The sequence below is a fragment of the Leucoraja erinacea genome, chromosome 34, assembly GCF_028641065.1.
Source record: "Leucoraja erinacea ecotype New England chromosome 34, Leri_hhj_1, whole genome shotgun sequence".
In the NCBI taxonomy this organism is placed as follows: domain Eukaryota; kingdom Metazoa; phylum Chordata; class Chondrichthyes; order Rajiformes; family Rajidae; genus Leucoraja; species Leucoraja erinaceus.
The window spans coordinates 38,394-60,782 of record NC_073410.1 but is presented as its reverse complement, the minus strand read 5'-3'; the positions used below and the strand labels follow the sequence as shown (position 1 = coordinate 60,782).

Here is a 22,389-nt window from a genome sequence, read left to right as displayed (position 1 = left end):
GAACAGAAGCATCTGGGAAATCCAATGGTGGAGGAGTCTGCTTCATGACCAATAACAACTGGTGCAACCCTGGAAATATCAAGATGCTTTCCCGTTCCTGCTCGCCGGACCTGGAGCACCTGACAATCTCATGCCGCCCAGGACGACAGATGGCGCAATGGGCTAAGTGTTCGGCTGGCGACCGGAAGGTAGCCGGTTCGAATCCCGCTTGGAGTGCATACTGTCGTTGTGTCCTTGGGCAAGACACTTCACCCACCTTTGCCTGCGTGTGAATGTGTGTGAGTGATTGGTGATGGTCGGAGGGGCCGTAGGCGCAGATTAGCAGCCACGCTTCCGTCAGTCTGCCCCAGGGCAGCTGTGGCTACAGAAGTAGCTCACCACCACCGAGTGTGACTGAGGAGTGAATGAATAATGCGATGTAAAGCACCTTGAGCATCTAGAAAGGTGCTATATAAATCCCATCCATCATCATTCTACCTTCCCCGGGAGTTCGGCTCAGTGATCGTCACAGCCGTCTACATTCCACCACAGGCGGACACTGACGTGGCACTTTGGGCCCTACACGATGTGCTATGTCGACATCAAAACAAGTACCCAGATGCAGCTATGGTGGTGGCTGGAGATTTTAATAAATCAAATCTCAAGAAGGTCATGCCGAACTTCTACCAACACATCACGTGTGCCACCAGGGGGGAGAGAACTTTGGACCACTGCTACACACCGTTTAGGAAAGGCTACAAGGCCGTTTACTATTGCCCTATTGTCTATTGTCATATTCTGTTGTGCTGCAGTAAGTAAGAATTTCATTGTTCTATCTGAGACATATGACAATAAAACACTCTTGACTCTTGACCAGCTTACCGCTCCATCGTTCCCAGGCTTTTCTTTGCAACCCTTCTTAAATAAAGGCACAACATTAGCCACCGTCCAGTCGCCCAGCACCTCTAACAATAATTCATATATCTTAATCTAAGCTCCTACAATTTCTTCTCCGGTTTTCCAGAGTGTCCTTGGATATACCTAATAGCCCCAATAGGTTTAGGATATATGTTTTAGGATATCAAACACATTGACTGTAATACAGACTTTCATCAAAATATAGAACATATAAAATAGGTGCAGTAGGCCATTTGGCCCTGCAAGCCAGCACCGCCTTTCAGTACCCTGTTTCTGCCTTCACCCCATATCCCTTGATTCCGCTAGCCCTAAGAGCTATATCCAACTTTTTCTTGAATATATCACCATTAACTCTCTCAGGTTCCTTAGTTTCCATGTCCTTCTCTGTTGTAAAAATGGAGAGGTATTTACAAGGACTTGTTCCAAAACCAGCTCCCTTGCCTCCATCCATGGACCCCAACCGTCCTTCCAGGTGAGACAGAGATTCACATGCACCTCCTCTAACCTTGTCTACTTCATCCAGTGTTCCCAATGTACAGTAGGTTCCTGTATATTGGTGAAACCAGTGTGACCCTTTCACTGCACACATGCGCTCGGTCCATTAAGGCCTGCTAGATCTCCCGGTTGCTAACTGACCTCTCTGTTCTGGGCCTCCTCCATTGTCAGAACCCCCTCCCCCCCTCCCCCACACCCCACCCCACCCCCTCGCTGTCTCTCTCCTCCAGTAAACCCCCACCCCTTTCTTTTATCTCCCCACCTCCCCTGAGCCCTGGCTGACCTTGCACTTATCTTCCCCCTACACTTACATGGCCCTTAACAGCATTGATGTGCAGAGCAATCTTGTAGTCCAAGTTCATAGCTCATTAAAAGTGGCAACACAAGAGTTAGGATAGCAAAGAAGCAATAGGGCATGCTTGTCTTTATTGCTAGGGACATTAAATATAAGAGTCAGGAAGTGATGATGCAGTTGTATAAGAATTTAGTTAGGCTGCATTTGGAGTATTGAGTGCAGATCTGGTTGACCGATTGCAAGAAAGATGTGGATGCTTTGAAGAGGGTGCAGAGGAAGCTTACTAGAATACTGCCTGGGTTAGAGTGTTTCAGATACCGGGAGTGGTTAGATGCACTTGGATTATTTTCTCAGGAATGTCAGAGGTTGAGGGGAGACTTGATATAAGTATATAAAATAATGAGAGATTTAGATAGGGTGGACAGTCGGAACCATTTTCTCAGGGTGGAAATGTCCAACACTACAGGGCATAACTAGTGCAAGGGGAACGTTTAATGGAGATGTGTGGGTCAAGTTTTTTTTTTACACATGGGGTAGTGAGGGTCTGGAATGCATTGCCAGGTGTGTTGGTGGGAGAAGATATGATAGTGACATTTAAGAAGCTTTTTTAGATAGGCATATGGAAATGAGGGATATAAATAATGAGCAGGCAGATTAGATCATTTCAGTTAGACATCATGTTCGGCACATGTTTGATGTGGAGAGGATGTTTCCACTGGTGGGAGAATCTAAGACTAGAGGTAATAGCCTCAGAATTAAAGGATGTTTCTTTAGAAAGGAGATGAGGAATTTCATTAGTCAGAGGGTGGTGAATCTGTGGAATTCGTTTAGCATAGCAGTCTGTGGAGGCCAAGTCAATGGATGTTTTTCAGGCAGAGATAGATAAATTCTTCATTAGTGCGGGTGTCAGGGGTTATGGAGAGAAGGCAGGAGAATAGAGTGAGGAGGGACAGATAGATCAGCCATGATTGAATGGCGTAGACTTGATGGGCTGGATGGCCCAATTCTGCTCCTATCACTAATGACACACATTGTGGGTCAAAGGGCCAGTTCCTGTGCTGTAATGTTCTATATACAGATTTTTGGAAGGAAGTGAGAGCTTTTAGCAGTTGCAAAACATCTCTACCATGTACTGTAGATGGAATATCCGGAACAGCTAATATCGCGGAGTTATGGCGATAACATTATAGCACTTTATTCAACTGTCCAAGGTGACTTGTATAGGGTGGAAAATATTGAGAGTAATGACTCGATGGTGATTATGTCACATGAGGTGTATCATGCCATGAACAAGCTGTCCAACAACAAAGCAAGTGGCTTGGATCATAGTGTTCAAGAAAGAACTGCAGATCCTGGAAGATCGAAGGTACACAAAATGCTGGAGAAACTCAGCGGGTGCAGCAGCATCCATGGAGCGAAGGAAATAGGCGACGTTTCGGGCGAAACCCTTCTTCAGACTGATAGGGGGGGGGGGGGGGGGGGGAGAAGGAAGGAAAAAGGGAGGAGGAGGAGCCCGATGGCATGAACGTTGAATTCTCCCAGTTTTGCTAGCCCTTGCTGTCTCCTCCCCTTCCTTAACCCTCGAGCTGTCTCCTCCCATGCCCCCCGCCCTCGGGCTCCTCCTCCTCCCTTTTTCCTTCCTCCCCCCCCCACCCCCTATCAGTCTGAAGAAGGGTTTCGGCCTGAAACGTCGCCTATTTCCTTCGCACCATAGATGCTGCTGCACCCGCTGAGTGGCTTGGATCATATCTCTGCTGAACATCTTAAGTATGCGAGTATGAGGATAGCTCCTCTCCTGGCTATTTGTTTTACTGGCTTTATGGTTCATGGCTTGTTACCAGACTCAATGTTGTCTGTCCTGTTAGTGCCGGTCATTAAGGACAAAGCTGGTAAAGTAGGCAGCCTAAATAATTACAGGCCCATAGCTTTAGCCAGCATATTGTCAAAAGTCTTAGAAAGAGTTCTGCTGGATAGAATAAATGAGTTTGTTAACTCCACAGATAACCAGTTTGGCTTTAAAGCTAAACATGGCACTGATTTATGCATATATGCCCTAAAGGAGATTGTAAACAAATATAGAGGCAAAAACTCTTCAATCCTTATGTGCTTTATTGATGCTTCCAAAGCCTATGATCGTGTTAATCACAGAAAGCTGTTTGGTAAAATGAGTCAAAGAGGGGTGCCTGAATACATTGTTAGAATTCTGGCCTACTGGTATGCCCACCAGACTTTGCAAATAAAATGGGGCAATAGGGTATCAGCCCCATTTGGGGTTAGCAATGGTGTTAGACAAGGGGGAATTTTGTCCCCAGTCCTTTTTAATCTATATATTGATGATCTGTCTAAACAATTGAAAGCCTGTAACACTGGGTGCGTGATTGGTAATATTTTAGTGAACCATATTATGTATGCAGATGATCTTGTGGTCTTTAGTCCATCTAGTGCTGGTCTCCAGCAGCTCCTTACTATATGTTCCGTGTATGGTGTGGAACATGACATTAAATATAATGCTAGTAAGAGTGCTGTTATGGTCTGTAGAACCAAAGAGGATAAATGCCTAAAATATCCTGTTTTTAAATTGTCTGACAACAATCTTAGTGTCTGTAATAAGATAAAATATCTAGGGCATATTATTACAGAACAAATGACATGATGAGGATATTTATAGGCAACGACGCATGCTGTATGTACAGGCAAATATCCTCTTGCGTAAATTTGGTGCGTGTGCAGATGTGGTGAAGATGTGGCTATTTAGAGCATACTGCACACCACTCTACACTGCGTACCTGTGGTCGAACTATTTAAGGACAAGTATGCAGAGACTAAAGGTGGCATGTAACGATACCATGAGAACACTGCTAAGGCAACCTAGATGGTGTAGTGCCAGTAATATGTTTGTGGCTGCAGGAGTCAGTACTTTAGAAGCTATCCTAAGACGCCACATGTATAAATTCATTTGCAGGATAAATGACTCTAAAAATGTGCTTATTGTGGCCTTGACAAACATAAGGGTTAGCACTACACGCTACGAATCCCAGTTGTGGAGACACTGGTATCGTTGTCTCGTTGTAGGACATTGATCATCTTTTAATCTGGAATTTTAACTTAAGTATTGTGGGTTTTTGTTAAATATAAATTATGATGTTTTTATGTGATATACCATGATTTTATATATATTTATGATATTTGATATGCAATGCATTTTTAATGTAATGTTGCCCCTTGTCTGGACCTTGAGTCCGTAATAAAGTTTATTATTATTATATACATTTGTAAACAACTTTGTTATTCTGCTGGCTACACAATTCGCAGCTCTCTAATCCTTTTGTCTCACACCTCATGTGTGTTAATCGCTAGCCTTTATCCAATCAACTGGCTTAAAAAAAAATTCCTTCATGAGGAACTTTGCCCATCTCCCAAGACTCCACAAATAGATGACCATTTTGGTTTCTGAGGGGGCCCATTCTCTCTCTTTAGTTATTATTTTCCCTTTAATACACTTACAAAATCTTCATAGGTTAATTAGTTCTATGAGCAGAATAAGGCCATTTGGCCCATCTGTCACAGTCTGCCCTCTCCTCATTCTCATCCACTTCACCTCCCAGTACTTTTCCACCGTCCCTCCTTCTCCTCACCTGCCTGCGTGCCACTCCCCTCTCATCAGCCCAACTCTCCTCACCTGTTGCACTCAGTTGCCTCTGATCACCTATTAACCCGGTATATAGACTCTCCTCACCGTTCACACAGTGCTCAGCATTCATGCAAAACTCTCCAGCGATTTCCCGACTGCCTACACGGATTCGAACCTGCCTGCCCCTGACCATTCCGTCCTGTCGTCTTCCCGGATATCACCTCAGCCTTCTGTCCCCGACCACGGCTTTCGTCCCGTACCTCCTGGTTTCTGTCTGCCTCTCTCCTGGGCTGTTTGGTGTATCCCTGCAATGGCTCCTCGACTTCCTGCCTGGCTTCGACTCTCCTTTCATCTGTCCCTCGCTGGTTTGTTTGCATCGTGTGTTGGATCTCCTGGTTACCGAACCTTCCGCTACCCTAGCTACGTCTCCTGCCTGCCCCTCTTCGGAACCCTCGCTCAATCCTGAGCCTCTGTGTGAGTACGGTGTACCCATTCCTGTGTTACTACTCTGTGTTACAGTGTCGTAATAAAGTTCATTACCAACTATACCTGCCTGATTCTGTGCTGCTATTGGGTCCAAACTATACCCGTTACACCATCAAGCCCACTCTGCCATTCATTCATGGCTGATCTAATAAACCTTTTGTATTTATTTCCAGCCTCATGAATGCATTGGATCTTGTTTCCCTGCCAATCTACTTTAAATCCACCCAAGTACGAGTAGCAATCCTGCCTGCCAGAATCTTGGTCCCCCTCCACTTCAGGTGCAACCCATCCCGTGTACACATCATCTCTGCACAAAAAGAGATCCCAATGTTGACGATTTGTTTTAGAAAATATTTGTTAAGTTGTGCCATGATGTGCACAGTATTTTTCTTACGAGTTCGATTTACATATTTAAAAACAAAATTGTAAGTAAGTGTTAAATCAAAGAATGTTTTAAACTTAATTTAATCATATATTCATTAAACAGATCTGCTGGTCCTTTAATCCACTGGTAATTTAAGGTTATTAGTATGAAGAAAGGTGTTGAAACTGCTGAATCTTTGATTGCCTGTTTGCAGAACCACAAGAGATCTGCCAGAATTAATTTTAAAATTGCCCACACGGGAAACACTGACAGCGTTTGGGTAAATGATGAATGTCATTCAGAAACTAATGAGATAATGGAAATATTTCAAAATGTATATGATATTCCTGAAAGTATGTTGATGTATTCAGATATAGTCTGTTACTCTAAATCCTTCGTGAGAATTCAAGTTTAACATAAAGGAAGGCTTCTTGCATAAAATACTGTTTTACATGCAATCTTTAAATGGAACATTAAACATCTTTTTAGAAATCCAAGATGCATAAAAATGACTGCTCACTGAACATCTCCTCTGGATTGAACTTCTAGAATTAGAAATGCCTCGGAGTGCCCTGTTTCTTCCTAAAGCTGAGATTCTAATAATTTCCTCTCAATGAACACTCTTTTCTGGCTGGATAATAAACATTGCTTTGTGAGTCCGTAATGGTATCTGACAAATTTTTTTAAAGAGGTAATGAAGCAGTTTGACAAGGAATCCACTGCCCACATTGCACCAAGGTGTGTGGATCGCAGATCAACCTCTACAGACATCTGCAAACCCACAAGTAGACAATCCTATGCAGAGGAGAAGACAGTCATACTCGTTTCGAGTGATTGCTGATGATGATGATGTTGTTTACATAGAACCAAGTAAGGTTGTTGATGAAGGTTCCATATAATACACTGGTCTGGCTAGCTCACCCTGGTAAAGTTCACTTGGGTTGAGGGAGTTAGAAAGTGGTTGTGGAGGGTTGATTTTCAAGTCAAGTCAAGTTTATTACAACACCAAGTGCCGAAGTCAAGCGTGTTTTACTGTCATATGTTCCAGATAGAACAATGAAATTATTACTTGCTGCAGCACAACATAATATGTCAACATAGTACACTGTAAACAATATGATAAACGAGAGAAAAAAAGTTCAAAGTACACACGCACATATATACACATACACACAAATACTCAAAAAACTAATAGTAGTGCAATAATAATACAACTTTATTGTAGTTCAGAGCTTATTTGAGGTTGCAGTGTTTAATAGCCTGATAGCTGTAGGGAAGAAGCTGAACCTGGACATTGCAGTTTTCAGGCTTCTGTACAGTAACTCAGCAGATCTGGCAGCATCTCTGAAGAACATGGGTAGATGATGTTTTGGTTCAGGACCCTTTTTCAGACTGATTGGGGTCGCGGGGGAGTGGGCAGGTGGGGGAAGAATTGGGAAGGGCAGGACAAACCATGGCAAATAATAGGTAGATACTGTTGATGGTGGGTTTTGATGGGCAGAACCACAACCCTAATGCATGATTAATCATATGCCTGTCAAAAGGCCCTCCTCGCTTGTTTCTACCAATCTCTGACCAGGCTTTGTTCCCCCCCCCCACCCTCCCAACAGTCTGAAGGTCATCTCAAAACATCAAAGGGAGGGGGGGGGGGGGGGGTTCAAAGGGTATTTTATTAACACATTTACCATTAATGTAGTCACAGTGATATTCGGTTTACCATACAGCCATACTAAAAAAAGCAACAAGACACACAACTACATAAAAGTTAACATAAACATCCACCACAGTGGATTCCCCACATTCCTCACTGTGATGGAAGGCAATAAAGTCTGATCTTCTTTCCTCTTTATTCTCCCGCAGACGGGGTTGTTGAACCAACCACAGTCGGGGCAATCGCAGCTCCTGCATCCAGCGATCGAAGCTCCTGCGATCGGGCGGTCAAAGCTCCTGCAGCCTGGAGCTCCCGAAGTCGGTTTCTAACCAAGGACCGAGACCTCCACGATGTTCAAGTCCACAGGCTCCGCGGTTAGTTCCAAGGTCAGTCCCCAACAGGAACCATAAGCTCCACGATGTTAAAGTCCACAGGCTCCCATGGTTGGAGCTCCTGGTTGGTCCCCAGCAGTAGTCGCCAGCTCCATAATGCTCGGCCGTAGTGTGGATGGATATGATACAGAAAAAAATTGCATCTCCATCGAGGTAAGAGATTTAAAAAAGTTTCCCCCAACCCCCCCACATAAAACAAAGATATAGGGAGGTTTCACGGCAGTCGGGTCACGACCCATGACCCGTACTGTTGCTACGCTACTCCAAATGGATTACACGTGATGTACTGCAGGTAGGCACTTGCCATTGTTTCCAGCAAAGATCTTAGAGCTCTGCTCTAAGATCTTTGATTTCCAGCGTAGCGGGCCCGTTAAAACCCGCTGAGATTGTCAATTTTTGCGCTGTAAATAATTATGGAAATCGGGATAAGCGTGTGAGACATTTAGCATACTTCAGAATTCCAAAAGTGAGGAGAAATGACGGTAGATAAAAACGAGAGCTGAAGTGACAACAACATCCAGAGTGCTTGGCGAACATTGGCCGTTTCATCAACTAAGGCATTATTTGTGTTTTTTCTTGATTCCTTTGGCATCTAAAAAGTTTCAGAAGTGATAAATCTGGCTGTAATTTTTTTAAATCGCCCATGGTTCTCGTGGGTATTTGCATACAAAATGAAAACGCACCTGAAGAAAAATTTACAGCCAAATTTATCACTTCTGAGAATTTTTAGATACCAAAGGAATCAAGAAAAAACACAAATAATGCCTTACTATTGATGAAATGCAAACGCGATAATTCCCAATATTCTCAATGTTTACCAAGCACTTTAGCTGCTGTAGTCCCTTCAGTTCTCGCTTCTCGATACCTTTATTTCACTTCACGTTTGGAATTCTAAAGTTGGGTTCATGTTTCTCACACTTACCCCGAGTCCCACAATTTGTTTCAGCGCAAAAATTCAACATTTTGGCGGTTTTTAACAGGTAGGAAAGTACGCATTTCTAGCATTAATAACATATACCGGAAGTGACGGATGTCTTCCAGTTGGATTTAGCGGCTCCGTGCAAAGATCTTAGAGCAGAGCAAGATGGGTTACTCTCACGCAAACGTGTAGTTCGCTCATGGGTGATTCATGGACCCATTTTAGCAACCAGTCCCCGCCATCTTGCTTCCGGCCAAAGATCGGATATTTGTTTCCGCCTCCGCTCCCGTATCTTCGCTTTGGTCTTTGACTTGGGCGGGGGAGAGGAAGTGCGGGGCCCGGGGAGAGGGAGTGTGGGACACGTCAGCCCATTGTATTTCGCAGGAGTGGCCTATCTTGCTCTGCTCTAAGATCTGTGGCTCCGTGCGTCGAGCCCTATGACCCAGTGACCTTTCATGCAACCTCCCTATTAACACATACTAAAAAACAAAGAAGAAAAGGACAAGACAGACTATTGGCGAGGCTGCCACTGCGGCGCCACCCGGTGGAATCTATGGAATCACCAATCCTTGTTCTCAGTGATCAAGAAGGAACTGCAGATGCTGGAAAATCTTCCCATCTCCTCCCATGTCTGCCTTCCGCAAAGACCGCTCCCTCCGCAACTCCCTTGTCAATTCTTCCCTTTCCTCCCGCACCACCCCCTCCCCGGGCACTTTCCGTTGCAACCGCAAGAAATGCAACACCTGTTACTTCACCTCCCCCCTCGACTCCATTCAAGGACCAAAGCAATCGTTCCAGGTGCGACAAAGGTTCACCTGCATCTCCTCCAACCTCATCTACTGCATCAGCTGTTCTAGATGTCAGCTGATTTACATCAGGGAGACTAAGCGTAGGTTGGGCGATCGTTTCGCCGAACACCTCCGCTCAGTCCGCAATAACCAACCTGACCTCCCGGTGGCTCAGCACTTCAACTCCCCCTCCCATTCCCAATCCGACCTCTCTGTCCTGGGTCTCCTCCATTGCCAGAGTGAGCAACAGCGGAAATTGGAGGAACAGCGCCTCATATTCCGCCTGGGGACCTTGTGTCCGGATGGCATTAACATTGAATTCTCCCAATTTTGCTAGCCCTTGCTGTCTCCTCCCCTTCCTTAACCCTCTAGCTGTCTCCTCGCACCCTCCCGCCCTCGGGCTCCTCCTCCTCCCCTTTTCTTTCCTTCTCCCCCCCCCCGCCCCCCATCAGTCTGAAGAAGGGTTTTGGCCCGAAACGTCGCCTATTTCCTTCGCTCCATAGATGCTGCTGCACCCGCTGAGTTTCTCCAGCAATTTTGTGTACCTTGTTCTCAGTGATACTGACTGACGCGCTGAGTTACTCCAACACATTCCTTGTTTCTCAAGTTTATTACAGTATGCACAAGTACAGTAAGGCATATTGCAATGTAAGTTTTGCATATAGTAAGTAAGTATATGCAAAGACTTAAATTACACATATTACACAAATTCAACAAGATGTTGCCAAATAAAAGACGATGCAAAAAAAAAAAAGACTTGTGCAAAAATACACAACTAAAAAATATCCATGGTAGTGTAAGAGGCAGTCCATAATGTTCTGTTGCCGAGATAGGATTAGGGTTGTAGACTGGAGGCATGTGAGTAATGGTGTACCGCTGGTGGGTCCACTGTTGTTCATTATTTGTATTCATTATTTGGATGACGGGACCACACCTGAAATGTTGTGTCCATTTCTCTCCACAGATGTTGCCTAACCTCGAGTTCTTCTAGCTGTCTAGTTTTTGTAAATGGAAATATCAATCCAAATAGGAATAAAGAAAAGATAATGGTAAGCTTCACCTGTGGTCTCTTCTTACCAGCAGTTTCCAAGTCCAAATGTGGAGGGGCATCTTGCTGACTCAGAATATTCATGACTCCACCAGTGTGGTCCAAGTGGCAGCAGTGGCTTTGGTGACTACAAAATGGTGAATGTATGGTGAATCTGTGGAATTATGTGCCACAGAAGGCTGTGGAGGCCAAGTCAGTGTATATTTTTAAGACATAGATAGATACATTTTGATTAGTGCAGGTGTCAAAGATTATGGGGAGAAGGCAGGAAATTGGGGTTAGGAGGAGAGATAAACCAGCCATGATTGAATGGCGGAGTAGACTTGATGGGCCGAATAGCCTAATTCTACTCCTATTCCTTATGAAAATGACTAATTCCAAATATACCCCTGATAAGCACTTCAAGGCTACATGGTAGAAGCATTAAAGAACATCAAACAATAAATGCAGCAACTGGTGACCACAGGGAGAATCCCTTTGAAGTAACATGATAAATATACAGTTCTTTATTCCTATTTGAAGTAGAGAGCATGCTGACCGGTTGCATCGTGGCTTGGTTTGGCAACTTGAGCGCCCTGGAGAGGAAAAGACTACAAAAAGTAGTAAACAGTGCCCAGTCCATCATCGGCTCTGACCTTCCTTCCATTGAGGGGATTTATCACAGTCGCTGCCTCAAAAAAGCTGGCAGTATCATCAAAGACCCACACCATCCTGGCCACACACTTGTCTCCCTCCTACCTTCAGGTAGAAGGTACAGGAGCCTGAAGACTGCAACAACCAGGTTCAGGAATAGCTAGTTCTCCACAGCCATCAGGCTATTAAACCTGGCTCGGTCAAAACTGATTATTAATAACCCATTATCTGTTATTTGCACTTTATCAGTTTATTTATTCATGTGTGTATATATATTTATATTATGGTATATGGACACACTTATCTGTTTTGCAGTAAATGCCTACTATGTTCTGTGTGCTGAAGCAAAGCAAGAATTTCATTGTCCTATACAGGGACACATGACAATAAAGTCACTTGAACTTGAAATTCAACAAATACAATATTAGTATAGTATAACCACCAAATGCTGTTCAAAGAATTATTTACCCATTCATTTTCCTTCGAAATAAAGTATTTAACTGAAACATTTAGAAAGCTTTTTAAGATGCAAAACTGTATTTAATTTCATTAATGGTTACTTTGAGTTAACAAAGTTGGATAAATTAACAACTTATGGAGAAAGGTAGTCTTTGGGAACATTATATTTGGCGCCAATCCAAATGCTATTTACATATTTTATATGATGTCCAAATTTTACTGAAGGTTCAGATATTCTTATTTTGTGCATTAGCTGTATCTTATAACCTAAATAAAAGTAATGAAAATGCATCTATATACAAGAGCTAGATGTATAATTTTAGAAACATTTACGAAGTCTCCAAAGGATTACACAAAGTAGACAATGAAAACTCAAAATGACTAGAATTAAAATAATTCTGCACAAGAACGTGTCTGACAGAAACTATTTTAGTTAGATAAATATTGGCCGCAGTGGCAATGCAAGTATATAGTATAAGTATGGACCCCATTGTTCTAGAGTGAAAGACCCATTTATTCAGACTTTGTGGAATTGGCATTACCCATACATGACTGAAGATGTTATAAATCTTTCAAAGAGATACGACTGGTTTAGGATTCTCAAGGAGATCTGATCATAGCATAAAGGGGTAAAGTTTAAAGGTGATGTTTAGGTGAATTTTTTTGTTTATTTACACAGACAATGGTGGGTGCCTGGAACACAGCTGAGGTGATGAAGCCCAAGTTGTGAACCATGATTTATCCCACCTGTCGCAAAATCAATAAATGCAGCAATTCAGAACAAGTTGCTCAACAGTAGTTAGTTTGTTCCGCATTGCCATTATTAAACGAACACACAGTTGAGACCTGAATTTGCTTTCTAGAAGATCAGGTATGTTAATTGCAAAAAAAAATGCTATTTGCTTTCTATTATCTAACTTTTAAGTATCAGAAAAGCTGATTCTTTACTCTTATTGATACTCCAGGAAGGTCAGCCAACCTTTCAAATTTCTTAAAGCTCAAACAACTTAATTCTGGTTAAACTGTATTTACAGTACAACTTCATCCCTGAGCAGTTAGACAATAATGGCAACTAGTTATGACATTGTTATCTATTCTGCCCACTCCCCTGACATCAGGTTGAAGAAGGATCTCGACTCGAACGTCACCCATTCCTTCTATCCAGAGATGCTGCCTGTCCCGCTGAGTTACTCCAACATTTTGTGTCTATCTGCAACTAGTTATGAGTTGCAATTCATATTGTACATCACTATAGAGCAAACAGTTCACAGAACAATTACCATCTTGAAACTACTTTATTAATGAACCAAGATCAATGTAAATTAATATTTCACCTTCTCAGAGGATTTGTTAACTTTAAAAAAAAAATATCTATACTAAATAATAAATATAAAAAGAAATAAGCTGTCTGATGCAGACAAACATTGAAAACTTTTGCAGCTGTGAAATGCAATATTAACCTTTCAAAACTTTATCCATATTGATATATATTAGGAGTAAGACAAGGCAAATTGGATGAAATTATTATTCAAGCCAAATATTACTGGAACTTATTTAAAATGCCACAAATTAGGCAGCCATGTTTTCTTCAATCCACTGTATATAGTTGGTAACTCTTGTGTAAATTCCAGGTTTATACTTCTTGGCACACTCTTCACCCCAGCTGATTATTCCATAAAGGTACATTTGTCCATTGTTTTCACATACCAGAGGTCCACCAGAATCTCCCTGTGATTAAAGATAACAAATAAACCATTTCATTCAACTATTCCACTAATAAATCTAATGATATTGCAACACAAATTTAAAATGAAAGTTGAAATGGATTACAATGTGAACACTTAAGGTAAATATATAAAGTAAATATTGTAGGTAAATGCGTTTGAGGTATTTTTCAGTTATGTGATAAAATGTTTTTTTATGTACAGAATATGAGATATTCCCCTACCTTGAGCCAGTAATATGTATTTTGGATTTGGATATCATATCTCGGCTGCAATCTCAGTTGTCAAAGTGATTACAGGTCAGTTTACCATTAATACTTTGAATTCTGCCTTCTTGGAATTAAATCTTCATTAGAAAATAGAAATGAGCTTTCTCCCATTTACTTACATTACAAGAATCTACGTTCCAGTCAGGGTGTGCAGCACACAACATGTTTTCAGTCACTTTGTTTCCATAATATCGTGAGGACCTGCATAATCGCTGTGAAAGTAAGCGCACTGTTCCCTCTTTCAGGAATTTGGAGAAGAAAGGAGAAACTGAAAAAAAGTTTGGATTTGAGCTTCAGATGTTTTTTGAATTATTTGATAGTCAAGTGAAATATTTCTGGTTGGTGATGAAGGAACCCATTGAGCTCCAAAAGCTGCTTATAAAGATTTAAGAGGCTTTTAGGTATAGTGACGAGATTTAAATTGTCACATTGATGACAATCACATCAAGTAAAATCTTAGTCTAATAGCTGGTTTTTTTTTACGCTTTTGATTTTAATGTGCAAATTTAAGTTCAATAGAGAAATCTATTCTTACAATTTTTTAATTCAACAAAAGAAAGTTTGTACTTTGAAAATAAAATTTATAGCAAAACCGATTAAATAGAATTTCAAACTTACATGCTTCTTCTCTGCCATAACCAGAAATTTCACACTGAGTGTTATCTGGAAATCTTTGGTGATTAGAAGGCAGACAGATAGGTTGTGCAAATTTAATCTCCTTTGCACACGTTCCTGATTGAGATCTCAATTTTAACAGCGCTTAAAAAAAGAAGAAAATCCATTTGTCAAATGCATAGCAGATTTGGCTAAAAGATTTATTTTCAGTGAGGAGAAACAATAAGTACTGCTGCATTTCAGGAATTATTACAAACATTTCTTTATCTGCAAGAATTCCAATTTGAAACTTGCCCATCAAAACTAATTTACTATTCCCAATAAACTCATCTTACCGATGTCATTGTCGTATGTATGTTCGTTGAAATTTTGGTGTATAATTATCTTTTTGACAAGAAAGTTTTGATCATCTTTTGCATATTCATTTATTGAATGTTTTCCCAGTAATACCATATAGTCTGTAGGGGAAGCACTAAATACCAAAAGAAAGTTGTGTTAGCACATTGTATTACAGAACATATATGCAAACCTCTGGATTTTAATTTGAATTGCCCTTTTTAAAAAAATGAATATTCTCCATCTCCCAAGGTCCAAAAATAACATACAACATGTATTATTTCTTCTTCACATTGAAAGTATCATTATTTGCATTATTCGTCACCTCTGTTCTTTAAGGCACCAACGTATGCTTGTGTGACACAGTAGATAAAGATTCAACATCAAGCAGAACTAATTATTATTGTCACATTTATAGAGGTACAGTGAAAAGCTTGCTTTTGCATGCTGTCCAAACAGATCAGATAACACAATATATATACAATCAGGTCAAACTCATACTACTCTATAGTAGAGCAAAGGGGAAGATACACAGTGCAGAATATAGTTCTTAACATTGTAGCACAACAATTCCTTAAACAAAGTCCAATGTCTACAATGGGGTAGACCTGAATCAGACAGTATAGCTTATGGAAGAACTATTCAAAACCCTGTGTAACAGAGGGGAAGAAGCTGTTCCTAGTTGTGGCAGTGCACACTTTTAAGCCTCTGCTGAATGTGAGCAGGAAGAAGGAGACCGGAATAAGGTCAATCTTTGAATGTCAGCTTCTTTTCTGAGGCAGTGTAGATAGAGTAAATGGTGGGATGCCTGGTATGTGTGATAGACTGAGCTTCATCTACAACTCTGCAATTTCTTGCGGTCTTGGTAGAATTCTTCCCAATCCAAGTTGTGATGCAACCCAACTTTCTATGGTACATATGTAGATGTTTGTATGAGTCTGGAGACATGCCGAATTTCATCCATCTCCACAGGAAGTAGAGGTGTTGGCATGCCTTCTTGGCTGTCGCATCAATGTGGTTGGTCCATGGCAGATAATTGGTAGTAATAACACCAATAACTTGGAACTCTCAACCATTTCCACTTGCCTCCATTGTTGCTGATTGGGGCAAGTGCTCCACCATGCTTCCTGAAGCAGGTAACAAACTCCTTTGCTGACATTGAGGGAGAGGTTGTTATAGATGTAGCTCAGTCTATCATACAGACCATATTTCTCACCATTGACTCCATCTTCTCTTTCGAAAAGCAACCAAATAAATCAAAGACGTTCTATCCTGGACATTTCTTCTTCTCCCTGGTCTGCTTGACAAAGGTACTGATTGTTTGAAAGTGCGCATCACCAGACTCGGACACTTTCTTCCCCTTCATTATTAGGCTTCTGAATGGTCCTTGCATAAATTAAAGGGCCTATCCCACTTTGCGATTTTTTCAGCGATTGCGAATGTCAGTGACTGACGCCCTAAAAACCGTCAAGTTGCACGACACTCTGCGTCAAGGACATGTCAAGCACGTCACCCGCCTTCACAACACAAGAAGGTTACACCGAAGTATAATAATCACATTGGAAATGACCACCTGCTTCCTTCTCAGTTTGCCCGCTGCTTCAACAGATAGCGCTCTGGGGGTTTTAAGTACGAGTCACTCTCTGCGAGATCTCCGTTTTGCCCCAGCATTATCCTGTTTCTATCTCGCCACGCTCCACTCCCAGCCGAGTCATCGGGACTAACTGGATCTCTGCTGCAGATATCGTTCTACTTTCAATTCCCGCGGGTTGTAAATTCCGCCCCTCTCCCAATACATTCAGTAACATTTCCCTTGGACATAGCAAGGCCAATAATCTTTAAGCAATCGGCACCCAGTCCCGGCTTCTAAGCATTCTTCTCCAATCTAAACAAGCAAGCTTGTGTTCGTCCCAGTGGACTGCTCAGACCCCCTCGCTAATTATTGGGGGCTCTTTAAATAGCGATACATTGCACGTGTGTCTATCTTTGTGATTACAACAGCAATGAGGACTACCCTCGCTAGTCATTCTCACCTTGTGCCAACTTACGTGTGTACATCGTAAGAAATAAAACAGCAAAGTTGCAGGTGTGGAGCCTGGTCAGGTCCATTACTTACTTGGGATTTGAGGAATTCCAATATATAGGTGTCAATCATTTCACTATTTGATACATCCACCCTATAGATCAGAAATGAACTTATCTACAATAAATCTAAGGACCAATGGAGAAGTCGGCGCTTTATGTACCCGCGTCCCCGGCCGTCACCCGCAGGACAGCATACGTCAGGCGTGTGACAGGGCGCATGACACGATAAGACACCCAGGTGTCGCCTGAAGATTTTGAACATTCCAAAATCCAGGGGCGACAGGGAGACATGGCGCATCACCGCGCGTCACACCCCCCCCCCCCCCCCCCCCCGCTGCGACAAACTCTTTTCAAGCTGTCGCTGAAAACGTTGCCCAAGTGGGAGACAGGCCCTTAAGGTACTGTTTGATTCACCCCCACCCCAATGAGAACTTTGGAGTTTATGAACAGGACTGTTGCGCTACAATGTTGAGATCTATTCTAAAAACTCCAATGCTGAGAATATTCTAAGGAATAAGGTATACATGCATGAGGAGGGCTGATTAGAGACAGTCAGCATGGTTTTTTACGTGGGTGGTTGTATCTCATGAATCTGATTTGAGTTTTTTGAAGACGTGACCAAAAAGGTTAATGAGGGCAGAGCTGTAGACGTTGTATGTATGGATTTCAGCAAGGCATTCGACAAGGTTCCGAGTGGTAGATTGCTCTGGAATGTTAGATCGCATAAGCTGACCGAATAGAAAATTGGTTTCATGGAAGATTGTTTTTACGACGATAGGCCTGCATTAAGTGGTGTGCTTTAAGGTACGGTGCTGGGCTCATTGTTGTTTGTCATCTATGTCAATGATTTGGATGAGGACATACATGGCATCATCAACGGGTTTGCAAATGACACAAAAGTGGGTAGCATCATTGATAGTGAAGATCATCGTCAAAAATTGCAGCAGGATCTAGATTGTTTGGGCAGGCGGGGTGACGAATGGTTGATGGAATTTAATACAGAAAAAGGCGAGGTGTTGGGAAGTTGGAAAGTCTAACATGGGCAGGACCTAAACAGTGAATGGTAGGGGCACTGGAGAGTGTTATAGAGCAGAGGGATCGAGGAGTGCCAGTACATAGTTCTTTGAAAGTGGTGTCACAAGAAGATACAGTGGTCAAAAATGTTTTGGCACATTGGCCTTCATCAGGCATTGTGGCATGTTGAGGTTGTGAGGTCAAGCTGCAATTATATAAGGCGTTGGTGAAGCCACATTTAGAGCATTGTGTTCTGTTTTGGTCAACAGGTATAAGCAAAAAATGTTCCAAGCTCGAAAAGGTGCAGGGAAGATTTATGTGGATGTTGCCAGGAATCGAGGACATGATCTTTTGGGAGAGGTCGCAGGCTGGGACTTTATTCCATGGAGCACAGGAGGATGAAAGGTGATCTTATAGAGAGGTATGTAAGATCATGAGATAAATAGATAGGGTAAAAGCATTTTTACACAGAATAGAGGAATCAAGAACCAGAGGTAATAGCTTTAACGAGAGTGAGAACATGGATAAGTGATGTATCACGGAGTGCTGGAGTAACTCAGCAGATCATGCAGCATCTCTGGAGAACATGAATAATGACATTTCAGGTCGAGACCTTATTCAGTCTGAATACGAGGTCTCCACCTGAAATGTCACCTAGCCATGTTCTCCAGAAATGCTGCCTGACCTGCTGAGTTACCCCAGCACTTTGTGTCCTTTTGTGTATTAATCAGCATACAGCTCGGAAACAGGCCATTCAACCCATCTTGTACTCACTGACCAACATGCCCATCTACACTCGTCCCACCTGCCTGTTTGGCCCATATATCCCTCTAAACCTATCCTATCCATGTACCCGTCTTAAATTGGCAAGGGTGCTGAGGAAGAGGATTTCTTGGAATATATGCGGGATAGTTTTCTAAACCAACATGTAGAGGAACCAACGAGCGAGCAGGCTATTCTAGACTGGGTATTGAGTAATGAGGAAGGGTTAGTTAGCAGTCTTGTTGTGCATGGCCCCTTGGGCAAGAGTGACCATAATATGGTTGAGTTCTTCATTAGGATGGAGAGTGACATTGTTAATTCAGAAACAAGGGTCCTGAACTTAAAGAAAGGTAAGTTTGAGGGTATGAGACGTGAATTGGCCAAGATTAACAGGCAATTGATTCTTAATGGGTTGACGGTGGATATGCAATGGAAGGCATTTAAAGACTGCATGGATGAACTACAACAATTGTTCATCCCAGTTTGGCAAAAAAATAAATCAGGGAAGGTAGTGCATCCGTGGATAACAAGGGAAATCAGGGATAGTATCAAAACAAAAGTTAAAGCATACAAATTAGCCAGAAAAAGCAGTCTACCGGAGGATTGGGAGAAATTCAGAGACCAGCAGAGGAGGACAAAGGGCTTAATTAGGAAAGGAAAAATAGATTATGAAAGAAAACTGGCAGGGAACATAAAAACTGACTGCAAAAGTTTTTATAGATATGTGAAGAGAAAAAGATTAGTTAAAACAAATGTAGGTCCCTTGCAGTCAGAAACAGGTGAATTGATCATGGGGAACAAGGACATCGCAGACCAATTGAATAACTTCTTTGGTTCTGTCTTCACTAAGGAAGACATAAATAATTTGCCAGAAATAGCAGGGGACCGGGGGTCAAATGAGATGGAGGAACTGAGTGAAATCCAGGTTAGCCGGGAAGTGGTGTTAGGTAAATTGAATGGATTAAAGGCCGATAAATGCCCAGGGCCAGATAGGCTGCATCCCAGAGTACTTAAGGAAGTAGCCCCAGAAATAGTGGATGCATTAGTGATAATTTTTCAAAACTCTTGAGATTCTGGAGTAGTTCCTGAGGATTGGAGGGTAGCTAATGTAACCCCACTTTTTAAAAAGGGAGAGAGAAAACGGGGAATTACAGACCAGTTAGTCTAACGTCGGTAGTGGGGAAACTGCTAGAATCAGTTATTAAAGATGGGATAGCAGCACATTTGGAAAGTGGTGAAATCATTGGACAAAGTCAGCATGGATTTACGAATCTTATAGAATTTTTCGAGGATAAAACTAGTAGAGTTGATACAAGATACATTTAATTGTCATTTGGACCCCTTGAGGTCCAAACGAAATGCCGTTTCTGCAGCCATACATTACAAACAAATAGACCCCAGACACAACATAATTTACATTTTACATAAACATCCATCACATTGCTGTGATGGAAGGCCAAATAAACTTATCTCTCCACTGCACTCTCCCCCCCCCCCCCCCCGATGTCAGAGTCAAAGTCAAAGCCCCCGGCTGGCGATGGCGATTGTCCCGCGGCCATTAAAGCCACGCCGGGTGGTGCGAGGTCGCACACCGGGTGTTGGTGTTAGAGCCCCCGGCGTGCGCTCGCAGAGTCCTGCGGCCATTCCCAGCCGCGCGGGGCGGTGATGTCAGGCCCCGCTCCAGGAGCTCTTCAACCCCGCAACTCGGGCGGGGGAAGTCGCTGTTGCGAGAGCCCTGAAAAAGCGGTCTCCCTCCACGGGCTCCCAGTGCCGCCGTCCACAGACCTGCAGTTGAAGCCTCCGACTCTCCGGTTGGGCAACAGCAGCAGCAGCAGCAGCAGCAGCGCTCCTCCACCGCTCCACCCGCTCCGGACTCGGCCAGCTCCGCGACGGTGAGGTGAGTCGTCGGCACCAGAGTCCCCGGGCTCTTCCTGTTGGAGGCCGCTCCTCATTGCAGCCCCAACGATAACGGAGTCCCGACGAGAAAAGGTCGGGTCTCCCGTGCAGGGAGAGATTTAAAAGTTTTTCCCCCTCCCTCCCCCCCACCCCCACCCCCCCACACACACACCCCCCAACAAAAAATAACAAAAACTACATAAAAAAATAAGGGAGAACCAGTGGATGTGTTATATCGGGACTTTCAGAAGGTTTTCGACAAGGTCCCACATAAGAGATTAGTATACAAACTTAAAGCACACGGTATTGGGGGTTCAGTATTGATGTGGATACCGAACTGGCTGGCAGACAGGAAGCAAAGAATAGGAGTAAACGGGTTCTTTTCAGAAAGGCAGGCAGTGACTAGTGGGGTACCACAAGGCTGGGACCCCAGCTATTCACAATATACTGTATATTAATGATTTTGACAGGGGAACTGAATGCAACATCTCCAAGTTTGCGGATGACATGAAGCTGGGGGGCAGTGTTAGCTGTGAGGAAGATGCTAGGAGGCTGCAAGGTGACTTGGATAGGCTGGGTGAGTGGGCAAATGCATGGCAGATGCAGTATAATGTGGATAAATGTGAGGTTATCCACTTTGGTGGCAAAAACAGGAAAGTAGACTATTATCTGAATGGTGGCTTAACAATGTTCATATTACTAAATTCATATTGTGAAGTGTGACCTACTTGGTTTTAATACAGTGTGCAGCTGTCAAAACCCAGCAAGAGTTGATCAGACTTCCTCCACATTGAAAAATGGGTTCATTGGATCGTTTTCCAATAACGTAGAGTGCTGCTTGCCAAGGGTGAGAATCAATTGTGGTTCGAGCTCCTCCAACAATCTTATGAATTTTATGCTGTCTTTGACCACACTTTGACTCTGTTGAGAGAAGATAAACATGGGCAGTGCAATCATATTTTTGGAATATTAAAATACCTATTAAATGTTTCATAATCTGAAAGAATAAGAACAAGAATAATACAGGCCACAACTGCAGAATAGACCACTTTCTGAAACCGCGAGTGAAAAGTAGCAGCAGAATTTTTGGGCGCTTTAATTACTCACATTGGGCCATCCACCCTTCTACAAAATTCATGTCAAAGGAGCATTGGGTCCCGGGTGAAACCTGACTATTTCCCAGCAGCATCGCTTTGTGGTAAAACTCAGTTATATTAAAATCTGAAACCTTCACTATTCCAGAATAGAGCTTCAATGACCAGTTTGTGCAATTCATTGGTTTCTGAATTAGAGGCATTTATTGAAAGCACAGGTGGATGAATCTAGGGTAAAGATATGCATGAAATCTATGCTAGTTCTATTGGTAGTGGCGCAAACTATGTGCCAAAAACTGATCTAATTATTAATGAGTGGCTGGTTGGACGTAGAACCTATATTTTGGTCAACTGTTTTACATCTGATGAGGTGGGGAGGGGGGGGGGGGTAGATGAGAGAATCAAACATTGATGAACTTAAGTTGTACAGGCACAAATCCAATAAATACTTCTCATGCATGAATGGCAAGTTGTGTACATTTACAAAGGATCAAAGAGAGTTATGTATTGTTGGGTGCAGTACTTTTGTTCCTCAG

General features: G+C 42.7%; 1 protein-coding gene and 1 long non-coding RNA gene across 3 annotated transcripts in view; one reads left to right on the top strand and one right to left on the bottom strand.

Annotated features, from left to right (window-relative positions):
- LOC129712850 (uncharacterized) overlaps positions 1 to 22,389 on the top strand; it is a 55,147-nt gene that overhangs the window by 6,342 nt on the left and 26,416 nt on the right. The window contains exons 2-4 of the long non-coding RNA XR_008726147.1: positions 8,029 to 8,205; positions 10,883 to 10,967; positions 13,987 to 14,081. This is a non-coding gene — a long non-coding RNA (uncharacterized LOC129712850). The remainder of the gene's footprint in view (positions 1 to 8,028; positions 8,206 to 10,882; positions 10,968 to 13,986; positions 14,082 to 22,389) is intronic.
- The window catches only part of LOC129712849 (tissue-type plasminogen activator-like), a 29,447-nt gene continuing 17,433 nt past the window's right edge, over positions 10,376 to 22,389 (bottom strand). For both annotated transcript variants that reach the window (XM_055661568.1, XM_055661569.1), the window contains exons 6-10: positions 21,488 to 21,680; positions 15,002 to 15,138; positions 14,670 to 14,810; positions 14,171 to 14,319; positions 10,376 to 13,786 (exon numbers count right to left, since the gene is read on the bottom strand). In XM_055661568.1, the coding sequence (XP_055517543.1) occupies positions 13,628 to 13,786; positions 14,171 to 14,319; positions 14,670 to 14,810; positions 15,002 to 15,138; positions 21,488 to 21,680 (779 nt within the window). In that variant the 3' untranslated portion in view covers positions 10,376 to 13,627. The remainder of the gene's footprint in view (positions 13,787 to 14,170; positions 14,320 to 14,669; positions 14,811 to 15,001; positions 15,139 to 21,487; positions 21,681 to 22,389) is intronic.